The 21,108-nt window shown below is 38.7% G+C and overlaps 1 protein-coding gene across 3 annotated transcripts in view; it reads left to right on the forward strand.

The window, feature by feature from the left end:
- Positions 1-9,313: 9,313 nt before the first annotated feature.
- Positions 9,314-21,108, forward strand: part of gabrg2 (gamma-aminobutyric acid type A receptor subunit gamma2) — a 64,949-nt gene continuing 53,154 nt past the window's right edge. For 2 of the 3 annotated variants that reach the window (XM_039777657.1, XM_039777658.1), the window contains exons 1-2: positions 9,315-9,811; positions 20,170-20,309. In XM_039777657.1, coding sequence (XP_039633591.1) covers positions 9,696-9,811; positions 20,170-20,309 — 256 coding nt within the window. In that variant the 5' untranslated portion in view covers positions 9,315-9,695. Of the gene's footprint in view, positions 9,812-20,169; positions 20,310-21,108 lie in introns of all 3 variants that reach the window. The other variant, XM_039777659.1, reaches the window with a different exon arrangement.

Below are 21,108 nucleotides of genomic sequence, written 5' to 3' on the forward strand. Positions count from 1 at the left end.
CCTGCACTTACCAGGTTTACAGCCAAATCTCTGGATACACAAATACAGGTGTGCACAGAGGCACTAACCGGTTGTATACACACTGGAGATGATTCTGCATGTAGCATGAAGACAGTAGAAACTCAGATAAACCCACTGTACGCTACCTGCCTGCCACAAAATGGCAACCAGTTTATTTCTAGCTGGTTACCATAGTGGAGCGTTTGGCAGCTAATGAGCCAGATATTGGTTGGTGGAGACCAAAACAAAGCTAAAAGAAGAGTGAAGGTGTCAAGAACTGACTCCAAATAAGTTTTAATGTTTCTAATGAGTAAATAGGCAATGTTAAAATATAAAAAAAAATTAGGCAATTGTAATACTTTGCCCAGAAATACATGTAAGGGTAAAACAGTATTAATGTAATGTAAATGTTGAAAGTTTCTACAGACAGACTAATGAAATTATCTTGGATTTTGGTTAGGCTAGACCATCCTTAAGTTTTTTGGAACACTGAACATAAGGATGGACAGTGTCCATTGTGTTGCAGGATAAGTTTCAATTTTTATTTTCTTATTTTGCCATGAACTTGAGTTGCCATTCAATTCCACTGTTACTGAATCCAAACTGACTACAGATGTTATCCCCTTACAAGGAGCGAGGAAAAAACAATTTTATAGCCAACTTTCAAGCAGGGAAGAGTGTTTAAGAGACTCCATACAGATTGTGGACAATTTTGTTCTGTAATTTGTCATACAGAATGTGTTTAAACAATGCCCCTCTTTTGTTATTTTTCATAGAAATTTAGGAACTACTCTTGTTAACACTTTTAAGGTTTTTCCATGAAGATAAAGGTTCTAAACTCTATGTCAGCCCTGGCTGTTGGTATCCTCTTAGTCAGAGACAAAATGGGAGGCCCCCTCGACCGTGAGCACAACAAGGCCGAGTAAATTAAGCAACTGTTGTTGTGAGTAACCAATATGCACAATGGTACAGAGTGCTATGGCCTTGGGTTGGACAAGTTGTTATGTAAGCGTCCTGATGGATACTCAGAAAACAATGATAAGCTTTGGATAAAGCCTTATCCTACGCAATGAATTTAAATCAAAGGCATTAAAAACCACTGAGGTGTGTGAAGATGTACTGCACAGATTAAGTGAGGTAGGCCCGATATTCATAAAACAAATGTTGAATTAGAGTCATTTATTTCTCCTCTTGTCCTTTTGAATGTCATTGTAAAGTGAACGGGATGTTTCCAGTGAAAGCCACAGTTACACTTTCATTTTTATCCTTACAGGTAATACTGTATGATAATATATTCCATAGTTAATGTTAGGCAGTGACTTTGTAGGTTTAGGGATTCAATTTCTACTGGTTGAAATGTTATTCTCATATAAAAGTCATATTGTCCACATTATCTGTACACATTTTCCCATCAGTTATAACCCAATCAAGTTGCCATATCCCATGACATCATTATCATTTACTAAAGAATAATTCTCTCCATTTGAAGGGGTGTTGAATGTATAGTGTTGCAGCCAGAGTAAATGTACTAAATGGCTCCTTTTCTAGTGTGGTGCTTTGGGTGCCACTGAAACACAGAGACAAGAGTTTATAGCTGATGGTCGATGTGATGGTGAAGTGTTCCCTATGGACTGTCCATTTAGTGACAATGGGTGCAAGTGGCCTCTGTCTTTCTGACACACGCAAGCAATATGAAGCCTATTTATTACAGTAGCTGTGATCAAAGTAAATATGCTACTTTATAGCTATTTCCATCTCCCGACAAAAAAGTTTTGGGAAAACTCCAGCCTATGATGAATGGGGGATGGCAGAGCATTGGTGTTCTTCAGATGACAAAGTGGGGCTCTGGCACATCTTCATCTACAAAAAAGGTAAATGGAAACAGAGAGGCCACCTTGAAGGGGAAAATACCAGCAACACTTGCCGTGCTGTGGAGATTAACAGCTTTATTTTGGAAAAAGAAAATCAGGGTGCAATGAAGGCCACAGGCTGAAATGCATTTGCATATCACTATAAAGTTGTTCCCTACAGCACTAAAAGCATTGGTGGAATTTTCAGGGCGTTAGCATTCTGACAGGGGAAGAGCTAATCTTGATGGCAACTATTGTGTAATGATAGGGAGATTTACTCTTGATAGAAAAATGCATCATACTCTAGTACATCCCAAAGCAGATAAATATGTTGGCATCTGCACCCGGTGTGTGGAAGCATTTCTGTGTTGCAGCTTTCTCACACTTTTTTTTCTCACAAAGAGGCTTTAGAAAAAAGTAGACAAATTCCTGAGGGTTCAACGCAGAAATAGTCTAAACAAACAATCCACATATTCCAGTATCCCTCTGCTTTAATTTACTTGGCAGTGCTCTGCCTGCAACTTTCACCACTCCATTTTGGCATTTTCTCCCTCATATGTAATCTGTAGTATCTGCATCAGTGACTTTGGGCTCAATTGTGGTTTGTGTTTAATAAAGCTGTGACCCTAAAGAGAACATAAAAGCCTCTGAAATAATACCAGAGCTGAAAGCAGAAACTCCCTGTGATCTACCTTTGGGAGTGGAGATTATACCTGCTTAACGTCAAGCAGACCAAATACCATATAAAGAGGCTATGAAATCAGCCAGCTAAATTTCCCCGTAATCACAGTGGAGAGGTTAGATGCTGGCAGGCACCTCACAAGCCACAGTTCAGGAGCGTGTGTGCAAGTCTCATGGAAAGCAGACAACTGAGCTTGACTGTTACAGGCTTAGCGTAAACTGAATTTCTAAATAATCCTTACGGTTTGTTCAATCCATATACAATGGGTGGTTTACTGGATTAGAACAATTTAGATAGAGCCAGATACGTTGTCTTTTTTAACTTTCTTTCAACTCAGTAAAACAAGTTTGAAAACTTAAATGAACCTAAGATATTTTTTATTTATTCACTTGGCTGATCTCCTCTCCTACTCCTACTGTGATTTCAAAGTCATTATTCAAATTGAGTAGCCTGCAGTTACTTAAGACGAAATATAAAAAGCCATGGTTTTAGACTATTCCAAACATTACATATGATGTATGTCCCAAACTGGTCCTTTAAATTTATTTTCAAGAATTTGACATTCATTTTTTTTCTGTAATCTGTCAAAGCAGCTTCTAAATCCTCAAATCATAAATCGGCCTACTGTAGTTTTACTGCTAATTAAATTGCCTTCCTCTGAAAATTCTCTTACAGTAGAGCACTGCATCCTGCTAACTGCACCCTTGTCCTGATATGTCAGTCATCCATCACATCTGCTTACTCGCAGAGTCATTCTCCTCAAAGACCAGTATTTAAAGTGAGATCCACCCACAACCCAAACACAGTCCACATAGTTTGCCAGGTTAAATGCAAACAGTGTGAGGGTAAAAGCCTATTAAGGGGTGCCATTCTGCCTGAAAGGTGATTGATTTGGTGGTTTGTGCCCCCTTCAGGTTGACAGATCTGAATGCCCACAAGTTAGAAACAGTTCACACCCTCTACAGCTGCCTGTCCACAGTGAGGGGTTGTTGGCATCCCATCTCAAGCCTATAGTGGTTTGGCATCCCATTGCAAGCCTATAGTGGTATTATCCTTCATAGTGATAACATGGATGTTCAGCTGACAACACTTTCACACTGCAACATAACATTTTGAAAAAAATACCATTTAAAGTTACTATATGTAACTTTTAAATGTTTCTGAAACTGTGTAATTTTTCATCTGATGATCATAAATGACCTGTAACAGCAGACGGGACTAAATATTTGTATATAGTTTTAATTAATGCCTTTGCCCGGGTGCAATTTTCCCCGCAAAGTCACTAAATGATTTACGGCATGTAGAACGGCTCTACAGTAACACATTCTGATGGGTCACAGATTTCGGCTGAGCACCCAGCCAGGTAAAAGGTAGCAGGAGATGTCTTTATGTAGGCCTAATTGTATTTTTATTTTATTTTAGAAGTTATCTGTTGTAGTTATGGCTGATACTGGGTCAGGGCCCTCACAGAAAAGACGGAAATTAAACAAAGAACAACTAAAAGCTAAAAGGGAAAGTGAAAGAGGACGGGCGAAACCAAGTCAATCTCAGTTGGGCTTTCAACAGATGGAGACAATTGGGGGATTGTAAATGATTCAAAAACGTCCCAGAATTGGCCCTCAGGTATGTAATATGTCTATTTTATTCATAAAATAACTGCGCGATGTGGTTGTACGTCAGTAGCCAAAATTACATTACATCTCCCTTCTATTTAACGCAGACATTTTGTTTCTTTTGGTCCGTGTTTTTTATTTCCCCTTGCCCCACTGTACTTGTGTAAAGCATCTTTGGGTTTCATGAAATGCACTATATTTATTAATATGTTCTTACTACATTGGTTGCTACAACAATCTCTTAATGCTTTGGCCCGTGACACAGTGACAGTGATTACATTACCCGGATTAGCTCACGATACATCCAGGCTAAATTACCATATGCAACACTTGAAATGCAACGATGCACATGTAACATATTTTCTTATTGTAAATGAATGATTTTCTTTCTGAGCAAAACATTCATTGCAACCATATGACGTCCCGGTAACGCTAACTCAGTAATCTACAGTGGGCAATAAACGCCTTAAAGATAACCTTTACTACGGCAGGTGTGGTAAAAACACTACCGCTTTTGTCCAAAGGGGCCACTAGAATCAACACAAACTGAAAGTTACCTATAGCCACTTTAAGATGCAACAGTAAAAATTAAATAATAAGAACATAAAGATGTGTACTCCTGTTTTTTGGAGGGGGCAATAGGAGCATAGAAAGACATGTTTGTGACCACTAGGACAAGTGAATGGAACACATGTTCCTCTCATATGCAGTAGAAATCCTGGGTTAAGGTGGTAAAAACCTAAATGCTGCGGACTAAATAATGATAAAGAAATTACATATTTTTAAAATCACTCCCTAATGACAATGCCCATTAGGTCACTCCTATAATCACACTGTGTTTCTAGTTAACATGATGTATAAAGTATGACAAAGCCGAATCAGCTTGAAGAAAAAAACTGCAGTAAAACAAGAGATGCAGAAATGTTGCTCTTAATCTGGGCCCTCGTTAAATCAGCAGAGACCACCAAATGACTCAGCATGACATGTTGGTAGATAAAGGATAACATTTCTAAATGTTGTCTAATAAAGACAAATATTTTAAAGAAAGCTGCACTATATAACAGGCATGGGAAATAAAAAGCTAGAGTCAGTTGGACTAAGGACAATTTAGGGACAAGGTGGAATCTAGTCTGGGGGCATTTCAGATGTGGCTTAAAACTTTTAGTAATGTCAGGCCACAGAGAGTGCTTATTCATGTTTCATGTCCGAAAGCTCTCAGTAAGGAGCGATGCTTTTGCACATTTGCTATGTTTAATAAACAGACCACCTGGCCTTATACTGCATCGGTCTTTTCCAATGTCAGTGCTCTTTTCTGTCTATTTTTGTTTTTGTCATCCCTGTTGCCAAATCTTCTCATGAAGATTCAACATTTGTTGTGTATGTTTTTCTTGAACAATTTTTTGGGGATTTTTGCTCTGTGGTTACATCATTGTGGTCTGAATGCCAGGCTGTTTCTCATATCCAATAGTGCTAACAGTAGATCATTCTGCTGCCACAGCTTGATGCGAACTGAGTAGGGCTGTGACAGCATATGTGTGGGTTGTAAAACTGGAATGATAGTGGAACTGGGCATCTGTGTGTTCAATGATGCCATTATAGAAGACTATACCTCCTCCAGCTCTTATCTAAAGATGACACAACATATCATCACAGCCAGAGTCACACATGCCACCCTGACTGCAGAGAGAATGGGTACCATTAGAGATGAGGTCATTGTTGAATTTCTTTCAAGCAGACATGTTACTAAACTAAGCCTTCACATGCCACTACTGTCACTGCCTACAATGCACCCAATCTGTTTGATGACACTACTTCCATGTGTTAGCCAGGGGCCCTATAAGAATTATGAGTTGATGCCAGTAAAGGTAATTACCTGCATGCATTTTCTCAATGTTATAAACTCACACAGATAAATAGGTTTCTGGAGGTAGGTCAATGCGCCAATTTGGCCTAAAATTACTGCTGTGACTATTGAAGCAAGTGGATCTAACCTGACATCTCTCTCTCTGTTAGTGTGTGTGTTTGTGTGTGTATGAGAGAGAGAGAGAGAGAGAGAGAGAGAGAGAGAGAGAGAGAGAGAGAGAGAGACTGAATGAAGAAGTGAATATGAACAAGAGACACAGCGGCAGATTCTGCTTGGGGTAATAATGGGCTGCCTTGTATTATCAAAATAAATGTCCTGTTAAGCCATATAGATTAAAAGTGAACATCTAGTAACATGTTGTAATAGCAAACAAGTACTGTAAAAAAAAAAATGCCTCTATTCCAGCCTGCACATCCTTTCTTTTGTGTATCTAATTATCACCCAACTGTGAATGTCCTCCACTAACAAAATACATTCAAATCTGTTAATTAACTGATACAGTTACGGTAATAGCTAATGGATGTGTTAGCATTTATCTAAATTACCTCTTCCATTTCTGCTAGATCAATACGTCCTACTACTAACCAGTATCTCTGATGCTACCTTTTGGGTCATGACCGGCGTGGCTAGAGTCTCTGACAGCTGCTGCGGTGACATGGCCGCAGGGCAGAAAGAGATAACTGGCTCTGGGGACCGAATGATATGGGGGAGGGGGGGTTGTCCGTGGGCCTCTATTTAGTTTAATTTACAGTATATGATGAGCAAGGCCTACATTTCCATTTCTATTTCCAAAGCTGTAGATATGTGCAATATCTCTATATTGAAAGATAGCATGTGGGGGCAAGAGATTGTTCTTTTCTGCTATTAACTCAGCTCATACTAGCAGGGTTTCAACTGCAAATACAACAGCAAAACTCATACAGTTCAATACTATTGTACTAGCGTATTCGGGAGTGATTTCTTGTTTACTCTGGTATGAGGAGTGCTGCCTGCCTGGTCAAGCATCTGTCAATTTCCTTAAGATGATTAACCTACGCTGAGCCTCCATTGCCACAAATAAACACATTATGGTGTTTTTTAAACCAGATCATCTTCTATGCATGTCACACAACTTTGATTGCCACAGTCAAATTGTATTAACTAATGTCTAAAAAAACAGGAACCAGACAGTGGCTAGTTGTCATTCTGTGTGAATGACTTTATAAGGCCACAAATATATATATAAAAAAACAGTGCAACGGTTTACCATGGCTGTCACCTCATGGGACCATAAAAGAAATAATGCAGCATGTTCACTGCCTGTATGCCCGTGGAATAAATGTTCAGAGGGGAATTTGGCCTAATGCACCACGACAAGATGATGACTATGCAAGCACCTGCTTGTTTCACTGCACCTGCCACTCTCCTTGGTGTTTGTTCCCCCTTAAGCTTTCACGTTGGTAGGTTTTAAATTATAATGGGATCAATTAACTGTATTTTTCTGTTTGTTTGACAACAACATTTTTACTGGATAGGGACAAAATATAAGAAAAACACTCAGTATGTTCACTGAGGAAGAAGAAGGAGAAACATATTATAGATGTCACCAACATGGTCTAGTTTTAGTAAATTTGTTACCCATTCTGTTAATATATTGTATATGAAGACAAACTGTTCTTCCCATCTGTCAGTGAAGATGACAATATATCAGAAATGCAGTTTAGATGAAAGATATCTTAAGCATATAGTGTACTGTACACACTTGTAAATGGAAACTTGCCAGATGTGTCCTTTAGTGATTTAAAACAGATTTGGAGCAATGCTGCGGAGGACACATGACCTACTTTGCTCTTGCCATTCGGGTCATGCACACAGTCCTAACAAGCACCAATTAGAATATGTGTTTATTTGTGTAATGCATTTGTCTTGATGTCCCTTCTGTCTTTTAAAGTAGCATTTAAAGAGATTGGAAACTTGCCATTCAAGCAATGTGTGTGTCTAAATAGATTGATGTCGAGAGAGAGAGAGAGAGAGAGAGAGAGAGATTGTAAAGTGTAACAGCACTTTTAAAGTAATGTATGAGGCAATGTGAGTAGGCTACCATTTTGTATTTTTAGATTATGAACACATATTTTCTCAAACATCCCCTCATGGAGTCCTTGGTAAAAGTTACACCTAACCAAAGCAGGAGCATTAGCATACTTATATAAGGATATTGAAATGGGTACTACTTTACCTTACAAAGGACAATGCAAACTTCTACTCTTTGTGAATGGTTCATGAATGTCACAAGACTTAGAAAAGCACATATATGATAGAAGAATTGTGTATGCTGCCAAAACATAAATGTATCCTCTGGCACAGGCTACTTAACCTCATTCAGTCAAACAATCAATACAAGTACAAAATAAACAAGTAAACTAATCAGCCCTTTTTTGGGGATGACAGTATTTATTACAAATTATTGTTTTGTTAAAACAACTGGGCTGTGAGATCCCGTATTCCTCTGATTTAAAGTAGCAACAAACTGACGGAAGCTGTCCTTGGTGCTGATTGGTGGTTTGATATACAGATGAAACTTATATAGCTGTCCAGGGTGCTGAAAGCGTGACTGAAATCAACTCAGGCCTGTAGCTCAATTAGGGTTCTAAACAGATCTGTATGGCATCAAAGAGCACACACACACACACACACACACACACACACACACACACACACACACACACACACACACACACACACACACACACACACACTCTTCTCTTGAAATGATTTGTGTAATTACGTATAGGAGAGTTTCTTCTGTCTGTCTGCACATAGGAAAAGAGGAGAGTTTCTTCTGTCTGTCTGCACATAGGAAAAGCGCCAGTGATACATGATTACAACTTTCAGTCTTCTATAGACCCTCATTGTGGTCACTGAGATTGCATAGAATCGTGTACTTGCTCCTCATTAGTCTGTTAGGGACCCAGGATGTCACCTTAGATTTAATTTTGTGAGCCCTCTGATTAATTTGTGTTAACTGCTGCATCACATCATTTGGCAGCAATTGCCAAATGGGGCAATTTTTACACTCACGACAGCAGCCAATACTAACATCGTCACTATCTTAACATAGTATAATGTTATCATATTGTATCATATTAAAAAAATAGATGTTTTAACAGTCATCACGTGGCATACACCGATTGTGTCCTAGCAGTAAATAATAAAACCACTTTTTTTTTTCCTGTAGCACCAAGCTAAGGCTTTTTCCACTATTCTGTGCATCTCTGCTTCCGCTTGGTGAAACCACGCATGTGTTGATCCGTGCTGCAGCAACGTGCATCAGTTCCTCTCTGACCCCAGTGTTAATCTGCATTCAGACTGAGACTGCACTGTTTTTTCTTTTTTCAGCTGCTCGATATTAGAGTAGCATATTCCGGGGGGCTTCGCCGTCTGTGACAGTTTTTAAGGCCCTGCTAGGCTGACGATTCGGCAACAGACACGCAACAAAAATTAATATTATATATAAATAAATAAAAACAAGCGACGCGAAATCAAGCTTTCGACTCGCATCGAGTTTGTTTTGGATGATTTCACTCCACCGCACGTCCGCCTCGGGTCTAGATTTACAGACCCGCTACTGCTAACGTGCGTAATGTATCGTAGAGAGGAAACACAGTAAATAGACGGAGACGTCCATCTGCAATAAAGAGGGAACGAAGATGGTGATGATGGCTTCACCAAATTTAGCCTCCAAATGCTCGACAGCAATGGCGAAGCCTTCCCTCTCCCTGAAGCTGTTTCTCTGGGTGTTTATTGTCGTTAATCTCCCTACAAGGTAAGATATTAATGCTTGATATGTCCTCTCTAAACATGATTCTATTTCGGCTTTGTTGGATAGCGTTTGTCTTAATCCAACAATACATCATTTTGCGGTGCCTCCCTTAAATGCCAACACAACCCGGCTTTTAGTGGGATCCTGGACGATTTGTGGAATCTAGTTTTATTAGAAAACCAAGGCATGTAGTGTATATATCACACGTTTAATTGTGGTTCGACATGGAAGTGTGATATTATTTTTTTTAGATAGCCATAGCGACACATGCATCGCATTGCTGTGAGATTTCGTGCATCATAGTGTATTTTCTGGACAGAAAACAAAAGCGACGAACAGCTTCAGACTGTCTTAAAGATCTGGCTGTGGAAATCAGATGATTTAATCCCGGGCATTTTTACAGATAGCATGTCTATGAAGAGCCCAGCAGCCTATCTCACACAATCTGTCCAGAGTTAGAAATAGCATAGTGGCAGGCTAATTTGCTTGAAGCTAAGGCTCCATATAGTCTCTGCTAAGCTGTCTTTAAGGATCAAGTCTATTCTACGAGCCAAAGCCTCATTATTAAACGCAGGTGTCGAATGTGGCCGAACTCGAATAGCTTTATGCAAACCGTCGCTTGTAATAAAGATAACATGAGTGTGAATGAGGGTACGTTAGATACCACGTATTTGAAATAAAAAAGCATTTCAAAATGGCAGACAATCACACAGATAATACAAGTGTAAAGGCACAATAAGGACAAGGATAGCACATATGGACTCATCCTTGTCTTGCTCACACACACACACACAGGCAAAGGACTGCCATTTCAGCTTTAACTGAGGTGCAGATTTGAGTTTGTTGAGAGAAGCTGTTTGGCTGTCCCTGTCAAGGCAGTCTCGTGTACTAAGATGAGAGAAGTCAAGAGGAAGGATGGCTAGGCTTCTCGCTTCGCTTTTGTCTTGTGCTGCTGGAGGGTGAAAAATGGAGGCAGATAAATCAGTTGACGTTCAATCACCGTCATGCTGATCGCAACCTCAGGGCTCCCTGCCCAGCCTTCATTGTCAGGCCTGTGTGTCTCTCTAATTGTATGCAAAAGTAGTGTTCACAATATGCTTGAGTAAACACTACACCTTGCCCCACTGAATACAATCCAGAATTGAGATTAATGGGCAAGTTATGGCTTGTATAAGTTGTGCATGAGTGGTTGAAACATAATGAACTTTGATGTGACATTTGGGTGCTTCTAAAGTAATCGTTACAAGGCCAAAAGTGAGCTCTTTATGTTAATAGCTGTAAAAATGGAATATACCTATTTGTGGCTCAATCCTAGTTAACCACCAATGACAGGGAGATGTGTTTTCTTTTCAAATATTTTATATACAAGTGTATTATGTAACAATTAGAAGATTGCGATTGCTCGGTAAGTTGCATTGGACGTCATTTGTGATTCATGTATGAGACCTCTTACATAAGAAATCTCTCAAGGCCTCTGGCATGCTTTCAGTAATCTATGCTACTTTGTGACTCATTGGCAGTTACTATGTGTAGTGATTGTGTTATTCACCATACATTAACCCCAGTGCTCAGTCAATCCTCAAGTAGAAGTAGAAGACATTCTGTTACACATGTTATGGCATATAGTTCCATCAGTCAATAATTATACTTCAGATGTAGGCCCATGATCCACTAGGAGAGTTTGTAAACCATGGTATTATGGCCATGACAGGAGGTAATGATATCAGAGTGAGGAAGTGCTCTGCTCAGGTTTTCTATTGTGCCAATTGCTGTTTACTGTTCAGCAATTTGCTTCCAGCATTTTAGGTGGCAGATTAAATTCATTACACTATCACCATTTGGGACCCACTACAATTACTGTTTTTAGTTTTGCATTGTACCGTAGTTGTGGCTTAAGAGATCATCCAACAGCAACCTAACAAAAAGTCCTCTTGCTAAACAAGTAACAGATAGTTTGCGAACAACATATCCACCCACACAGTTAACAGCAGTTGGCATAATTGTAAATTAAACAAATAGTTATGAAGTGACTTTACATTTTTCATCAGTTGTTTAACATGACACTCCTGGATCTGAAGGGTTGATTTCTGTCTAAAATCATCTTGCTAGCAAGAACATGCTATGGACATAATACATTAAATGAATATGGTACATAACAATAATCGCAACTGATAACAAAATAATATAGATTTGTAGAATTATTTTTGAGCTGCTATAAGTGTGCATGATGTGGGACAAATTTCAGAAGAGAACAAATTTGATGCCAATTTTATGAATTCAATCCTGAGTCCAGCATGCCATTTATTGCATTCCAGTTATACTTGTTTATTAGTAAGTGCAGTTCCTTCCATCCATTGAAATGGGATACATACAGTGTATTGGACTCAATCAAACCCTCAATCACTATCTGCCTCTTGTCATCACTTGGAAAAAGGCTGGGATGTACAAACTGTCAATCTGTCATGTATCCCATAATGACATCATATGTATTCATGTCTCAGAATTCCTAAAATGTTTATGATAGCACACAGATGTCAATCTTCTTTTTTCCTATCTCGATTTAAGACAGTTTGACAGGACAGTAGAAGATGACAGTCACAGCTCATAGCTGCCTCTTGGTTTAGATAATCTGTCAAATTCCGCACCCAGGAGGTTTTAAGTCTAAGTGATTTCAGATTTCTGGGATAGTTGTGTAGTGCTGGTGATTACTCCCATTTACTCGGACCAGTAAGTACCACAAGAAACCTGAAGTAGGGGCATGAATATTGGTACATAACATGCCTTCTCATTTTTCACTATGGCTTTCACTAGTTCTGTCTTTATTGTAGGAGATCCTGTGGATAAATATAGAGCTACTACCCTTAGTCCAAAAGGGTTTGTGCATTTCTTTTTTAAGGACATAGGTACACAGCAGGTAAATGAGGATACTAGAGTAAAGAAGGGATACTTTTAAAACTAGTCCACTGATGTTTTGTTTCCCTCTATGGTAATATGTATGGCCGGCATTTAGGTTAATTCTAAACACTCAATGTTGCATTAAATGTAGACTGACTGCAATATCCCTGTTCATATAAAACTCGATAAAGGCAAATGCACTGCCATTTAAATGCAAACGGTAAAGCTCACCCCACCCAGAATTGGACGCTGCTATCACCCCCTTAATGATTGACAAGCTCTTTAATCCATTAACATCAGGCAGCATCTTAATTACTTATTTATATGTTATGTTGCTGCTGCTGCAGTTATTGATGATTTGTTCACATCATCTTTAAGTCAGACCTCACATTTAAATACTCCAACATTGGCAACATTACAAACTGGCCTAACCTGCCTTATTGTACTTGATCACTGACAAATCAACCTTGTATGCCAATATCAGCTTATCACTGTGACCTGATTCACATTGAACTGAGTGGCACCTGTAAATATACTGGTTCTCACTACCAGAGGTCAGTTAAGTAGAGCAGGCTGACATAGTCCAGGTGATTAGTTGTTAACAGTCCTGCATGTGAGTACCATAACTGCCCATTGTAAATTGGTAGTCTGGTTGATTAAGCAGAAACACAGTATTCATCCACAAATGACTACAGTTTGTTAATTAAAACAAATAAGTCGCCAATGTATTGTGTTATTTTGTTTTATTAACGGAGCTTGTGAGAGGGCTGTAGCAACAATGTGATGTGCAAGAGTGTTTTGTTGTGTTGTTGCCATGTGCAGGACCAATTTCATGTTGGTTGATGATAAGCATGAGGATTCGTTAGATTTGGTTGCTTTATTAGCTACAATTTAAAACATGCAAAGATGATTTCTCAAGGGAACTTGATGTAGATGCTAATGGCAGGCACATAGCTGTTTCCGTAGCTGGTATTGCTATAATTACCCTAGACTATCTCATGAATGTGTACAACTGCAGAGGATAGGGCAGTTTTCTGCTGCTGTACATGAAACCTGAGATGAGATTTTAATTGAGATCTGTTTAATAGTAGAGGGAGGCTTTGACAGCTGCATATAGAGCAGATGAGAGTGTTTATTGATGATGGTGATACATTGATGAAGGTGTAGAATCTATTAAAATATCAGATTTTCCTCGATGAGAACACTTAACTCCAGTCCTGTCCATCATTACATACACAGCCACGGACATACATATGCATGAATAACAAACACTAATATGCACACAAACGCATAACAGCATGCACACATACAACACCCATACACACACTGTCACAAACCTCTCTGTGGATCTTCAGGTACTGAATTAGTAGGCAAAACCTCAGATCTGCCTGCAGTGAACACATGGCTCTTCCTTTGATCTGCTTGTCTTTGGAGCATTTCCATATACACAGAGATCTACTCTGCAAGATGAATACAGATGATGAAATTGCAGCAACCTTTCAGCAAGTTTCAAGTTCTTACACCCTTCACTGCCGGGCTTGGTTATCTATCTATCTATCTATCTATCTATCTATCTATCTATCTATCTATCTATCTATCTATCTATCTATCTATCTATCTATCTATCTATCTATCTATCTATCTATCTATCTATCTATCTATCTATCTATCTATCTATCTATCTATCTATCTATCTATCTATCTATCTATACATGACAGATACTCCCATAATATATTTTTTTTTACAATATCCAGTAAGGCATATCTAAAAGGGTCCACCTGAGTAAAACTATTACGATTTAATGTTTTAGGCATTAGTGTTGTGGTGGAGATGGATGACACTTAATGGCACTTTATGCAGTCTAAGGAAGAGTGCTGGTCAAAACATTATTTCAGCCTAAGAACATGAGAAAGCTATCAGGGCCTCTATCCTTGTGCTTTACCATGGAAACTGTGTCTTTTTTCCCCCTTACTATTACTGATTCTTTATTATTTCATTTAGAAGTCTATTTTTCTCTCATTGCTCTAAAGCTTGGCTGAAAGCCCCCAACTGTTTTACTGTTGCTCTTCTATGCTGTTGGCCGGTTCTCCAAACTCTTCTTTCTTAGAATCTCTCTCTATCTGTATCTATCTATCCATCTATCACTTCTGTCTTTTGTCTCAATCTGGTTTCTGATGCATTGTGTGCCTGAACAAATTTGTGTTATTTATCAAATACCCACAAATGCAAGTTTTCTTTCATCTGAGGCACAACTTTCATGTAATTAGTAAAGTAGGCCTCTCTTTATGCATATTTGATATTTGTGTGAGCTTCCTTGTATACCAAGGAAGCTCACACAAATAGCAGGAGATATGTGGTTGATTGCACATTCAATCGTATATTACCCAGGTCCTTGGTTTGCATGAAAGCTGCCTCCAAAGAATGTGTGTACATTTACACTGGTGTATTAAGAGAAAATTGTAGTAGGAAAAATACATTTTAATTATCCTGTATTCTATAAAAATCTTAACAATTTCCTTAAAAACAAGAAGAACATTTATTTTAAAATAAAGAGCAATAAATTACAATATCTGTCCATTTTCTAAAACTAAACAAGGGATTGGGAGTTGTGCTTTTATCATTAAGTTTATCATTAACAAAAAGTTGATTTTCACTCAACTGCTGCAGTACGGAGATACCGATTGAACTCTTGATATGGCAAGGCAAGTTAAACTGCATTGTTGTTGAACGGTGTTCTATAAATCAGTTATTTAGGTTAAATATATTTTTTTAAAACACTATGACATGATATATTACTGTAAAAGATGCATACAAAAAGGGTACAATAAAGTTGTGAAACAGATTTAAGAGCATCATCAAAATTGTAATGCAGTAACAGTATAGTGAAATATATGAATAAATAGTCCCAGATTTAATTTAATAAAAAGCAATGGCAAATGGAAAAGCTGTACGTACTGATTTGAAAGAACTGAAATTTGGAGCAGACCTCAAGTTTTAATATATGGTGCATAGAAGCACTGCTCCTTCATGTTTAGTCAAGAAAGATTTATAGATAAGATGTCTATTATTTTTTTATTTTTTGTCAGCCCATTGCTATTTCAGTTTATTGGACAGTAGTATGACTCTACTGCAGTACTTTTGCAAACATCTTAAAGTTGATATCAAGATTAAAATGTAATCGGTAATAGAAGCCTAAATAATTTTTGCCCTTAGTTTAATTGAAGCTTTAGTGAGTATTTTGGAATACTGTCACGACTTCATGTAACATTATCTTGTGACTTGTTTTTACATTCTTTTGAGGTTGCTAAACCTATGAAAATCCCACGACCGAACTGCACTTTTTTTTTTACTGTTCATGCACCAAACACGTCTAGAAGGCACTGATTGCATAATGAACTGCTGCCTTAGTAAATCACACACTAATTACACTCGGATAGTGCTAGCACAAATTGAATGAAAAGATCCAGTGCACATTTGCTCTGTGCTTTTATGTGCATAAATCTGGCCCACAGTCTCTTTCACCAACATCACGTTCATGCTTTTCCGTCTACTCTTCTCCTTCATTTCACTACTGCCCTCTGGCAGTACACATCTTCCCTCTTACTGCAGACAGCATTATGTAGTGCTCCTGACATACTATAGTCCTTAACGATGGCAGCATGTTGTTGTCAGCATATTAATTCGCACAATGCATTGTCATACCTCCATCTTCTATTCAGGTCTCAAAGCTGACAAATATCTATTGTGACAGACACTTAACCTTCATTCCAGACATATCATTTACAAAGATCACACTAGTTTGTGGGAGAGGAGGAAAAACATTTACAGCATCGTTGTGGTGGTATTTGGGGTCGGAGGCTCTTGAGACATCATTGTCCTTACAGTTTGAGACGTTGAGGTGAGAAGTATTCTCAGGAAAATTGGCTTGTCTTTTCCAGCTCTCTGAAGCTTTGGGGGCCCTTAAAACCCTATTTACGAATCGACAAACAGTTCTGCTGTCAAGTTCCTCAACTTTATCATCATGCAATTTGTTAACAGAGTTGAAAACTAAAGAAGAGCTTTAGCTGTTATTAAAGATGATTGTGGAGGTTGTGAGGTTCTTGAGGTTCTGGGCCTCACAGTAATAGTAGGAATACTGTATGCAATTCTTACATTTTATAAGCCACTATATAAAAATTAGTCGCTGAGTGGCTGTTTTGTAGTCTTATTTGCAGGAAAAACAAAGTTATGCATTCAAGATAAGTGTTTGAAGGGCATACAAAGTGTCCAAAGGGTATCAACAGCGATACACCGCACAGCGGGAGGTAAGTCTCTCCTACTGAGCCTGTTTCAGATAGTCACCTATATTTGTCAGCAAAAATAAGATGTCCCTCATGACCACCGTTTCATCCATAGAAAAAATTAAACTAGTGAATAGATGATAGCCCTATTGCTACCACCGCCAAACACATGTCCCAATTGCCGTTAGTGACCAAAAAGGTGTTCAACAATGACTATACCTGGCTCCTACACATTTGTTTAAAGGCATGTCCCATTGGTCAATCAACAACCAGGGCCCTATTTTAATGATCTAAGCGCACGGCGTGAAGCGCCTGGCGCAGGTGTGTTTAGGGCATATACGAATCCACTTTTGCTAGTTTAACGGCAGAAAAAAGGGTCTGTGTGCCAGGCGTATGGTTCAAAAGTGTTGTACTTAGTGTCTTAATTAATCATAATTATGTTTTGGGCGTAACATGCAATAAACCAATCAAACAACCAAGAGTGTCATCTCCCATTCCCTTTAAGAGCCAGGCGCGTACCTTGGTGCATTGCTATTATGATAGCGGATTTGCTAAGCAGGAAGGAGAGATTTTCAGGAGAAGAAACTGATCTGCTTGTGCGTGAAGTGAAAGCGTGCGAGCAGATCATATCATAAGACTGTTTCACATTGTAATATTATATTATATTTTTAATCTTTTGCATGTTTGTGTGCTTCTGTGCGTCCCTGTGTGTGCGTAACAAGCATAGTGTGCTCGCGCTGTACACGAGCCTAGGCGCATTTACTAATGCGCTGTTAAAATAACAATGAAATGCTACGTTATTGACTTTAGACCAGGTTTTTGTTGGTCAATGGGGCGATCACTTTCTGGGGCATCAAGATAGCAATACGCCAAGAATTCATCTGAACACACCTTCCTGTAAGACCAGCACGCCCATGGGCGCAAAGATGGGCGCAGGTGCATTGCTATTTAAATAACGTGGGCGCTAGATGGGAAATTGACAACTGCGTCGGTCTTAAACTAGCAAAGACACTTGCGTTGGGCTTTGCGCTGCGCTGCGCCAGGTGCAAGATAGGGCCCCAAGTCACTAAGAATGTATGTGGTTGTAGGTGGTACTACAACGCTGACAAATCTGGTAATTGGTAATAGAAAAATCTACAAAAGTTTTTTAACATGATATCAAAAAAAGATTAACTGGTCTGTCTATTCTTACTATATGAACCTTGTTGGCCATGCCATTTTGTCAAATTCCAACTTCTATTAAGTGAAAATTGTCTAAAATTGCTCCCTCTATTGAGAAGATTTGTCAAACAGCTTTTCGGCAGGAAGCAGGCCACCTGGATGGAAGCCAACAAAAGTCAAAGCATCTCAGTTTGAAAGAGTGACCAAGTATTGAACTTGTTTCAAATGTAATAGAAAAAGACATTTGTGAGTCCTCATGATGAATCTCTGCAAGTGGGCATTTAACATTACGTCCAATTTACTTGACATTAATGCTAAGATCAGCTGTCTAAACTGGGGTATGTTTGCATGACTGTAGCATCAGTCAACTAAGTTGCTGACTATCGAACCACATTACTTAAATTGAACATTAGCATAACCTCTCCATGGGGGAAAATTGTGTACAAGATGTCCAGGACAAAATTAATGATGAGATGTGTCAGATAGACGATAGTGGCTCTCAGCTGGTGTGTTGGTGCACACTAATATGCATTGATTAGGTTCCACTGAGAATAAACAAAAAAAGTGTAAAACTCAAACAATGAGTTTTCTTTTTTAAAATCATATAATGGCACGTCGCCTCAGAAAAAGAATAATTCCTATCAGCCATAAGCTATCTATATTTCTATTTTATATCCTCTTAGATGAGCATATACTATGTATGAGCCTTGTGCCATATTCAGGCTATGGTTGCTTTGTTCTTTTGTAATTTGTGCATTTCTTGCAAGTGTTCTATGGCTTGAACATAACAGAACCAAGGGATTATGTCTTAAAGTGCTCATATTATGCTTTTTGGGTTTTCCCCTTTCCTTTATTGTGTTATATATCTTTTTATGCATGTTATAAGTTTACAAAGTGAAAAATCCCAAGGTCCATCCCAAAGGCACTTACCATCTCCAACAGAAAACACTGTTCACAAACTGCTCCAAACAGCTCTATTGTAGTCCAGCCTTTACTTCCGTGATGAATGTGCGTCACTTTGTAACCCACGTTATAATGCTCGCCTAGCTGCTAGCGTGGCACTCCCTCATGCTCTGCGACTGACTGGCTAGCAGTACTTACTGTGCATGTGCCTTTCCCTACAAAGATGGTACAGAAGTAAGATGTCTCACTCTGTAGCTAAAACAGAGCGCTCAACACACATGGTGAAAAGAGGAGCTGCAGCAATGTGCAGTACAACAAAAATATGGTGTTTTCTGAAAATTAAACCACATAAACCAATTCTGGTATAACCTCTAAATACAATTATGAACCTGAAAATGAGCATAATATGAGCACTTTAAGTATCGCCATGCAGGGAATTCAAAGATCTGAAGCAAATAAATCCAACCCTTATATCTAATTTTCACATCAAACATCAGATAACATTTTGACTCTTATCTGATGTGGTCTAAATGCATTATGGGATTGGTCTTGAAATACTGGTGGGTTCTTCACCAAAACACTAAATGCTCTGGGCTGTAGATTAAGTAAACATATTTGATAGGAGTATCAATCTCAATCAAACTAAAGAAGCATGTTTGAAGAGACATTTCTTTTGCAAATTATGATATATGCACAAGATAGCATGGCCCCAGGAATTCAGACATCTCACAGTGAACAAACAGTATATTGTAGACTGGTACTTATTACAGTGGGACCTTACAGTGTGAGAAAATTGAGAAAATGTATGTTCTGCATTAAGGTGTTGCACTGAATGTGTACAGTAGTAGTTGTTAATCCTACAAAATGATCACTTTATTTCTGATATTAGCATTTTAAAGTGGTGCAACTACGTTTTACGAGAAATAACAGAAACAAAATGGAAAGGGAAGATTAATCACACATATTTCGGTTGGTCTCTATAGTCACAATGATGTGGTGATGAAAAGCCCTGAAAATAAGTTCATAAAGAAAGCAGAGCACACTAGGAACAACACTGCTTGCTTTTCTTTTTAAAATAAATTATTGATAACATGCATTTATTTTCTCTCTTCTCTCTGCAGCTCCTTCCAGACTGATGACGATGATGAGGTGGCTAACAAGACGTGGGTGCTGACTCCCAAAGTGCATGAGAGTGACGTCACACACATCCTAAACAGCCTACTAGACGGATATGACAACAAACTAAGGCCTGACATCGGAGGTGGGCGCTGATTTTTCACAGTTGATTTGTTTTGTCACAGAATCACAAAGAAATACACCCACATTTATGGCCACATTTGCAATTGAACACGTTTATGCACTCATTTACTGACAAACATGCTATTACCCAAGCACTTTATGCATTGACTGTAGAAAATAAGGATGTGGCATATGTGACGTTCCTACTGATTTCTAAAAGGAGCCTGGAGCCTGCCATATTCTCACTTGTTGAAGATAATCCATGATTGTGCAGCGGTGTGAAGCCTGTACCACTTGTTAATGAAAGTAAACCAACTCCCATAATACACCACTCTTTAAACATTATTGAGATATATTCTCAAAATTGTAACTAAGAAATGCATTATATTAAGGGAATACTTCTCGGAGACTCTCCTTTTATTTTTATTATTTTAACGATCTAAGCACACAGCGTGAAGCGTATGGCGTAGGTGCATTTAGGGTGTGTCCAAATCCACTTTTGCTAGTTTGACGGCAGAAAAAAGGGTCCGTGCGCCGGATGCATGGTTCAAAAGGGTTGTACTTAGTGTCTTCATTAATTCATAGGTGTGTTTTGGGCCTAACATGCAATAAACCAATCAGTGTCATCTCCCATTCCCTTTAAAAGCCAGGTGCGTTTGTACCTTGGTGCATTGCTATTATGATGGCGGATTTGCACCGTAATATTTTTATTTGTAATCTTTTGCATGTTTGTGTGCTACTGCGCTTCCCTGTGTGTGTGTAACAAGCATAGTGTGCGTGCGCTGTGTATAAGCCTAGGTGCATTTTACTAATTTGCTGTT

The sequence above is a fragment of the Perca fluviatilis genome, chromosome 16, assembly GCF_010015445.1.
Source record: "Perca fluviatilis chromosome 16, GENO_Pfluv_1.0, whole genome shotgun sequence".
NCBI lineage: Eukaryota > Metazoa > Chordata > Actinopteri > Perciformes > Percidae > Perca > Perca fluviatilis.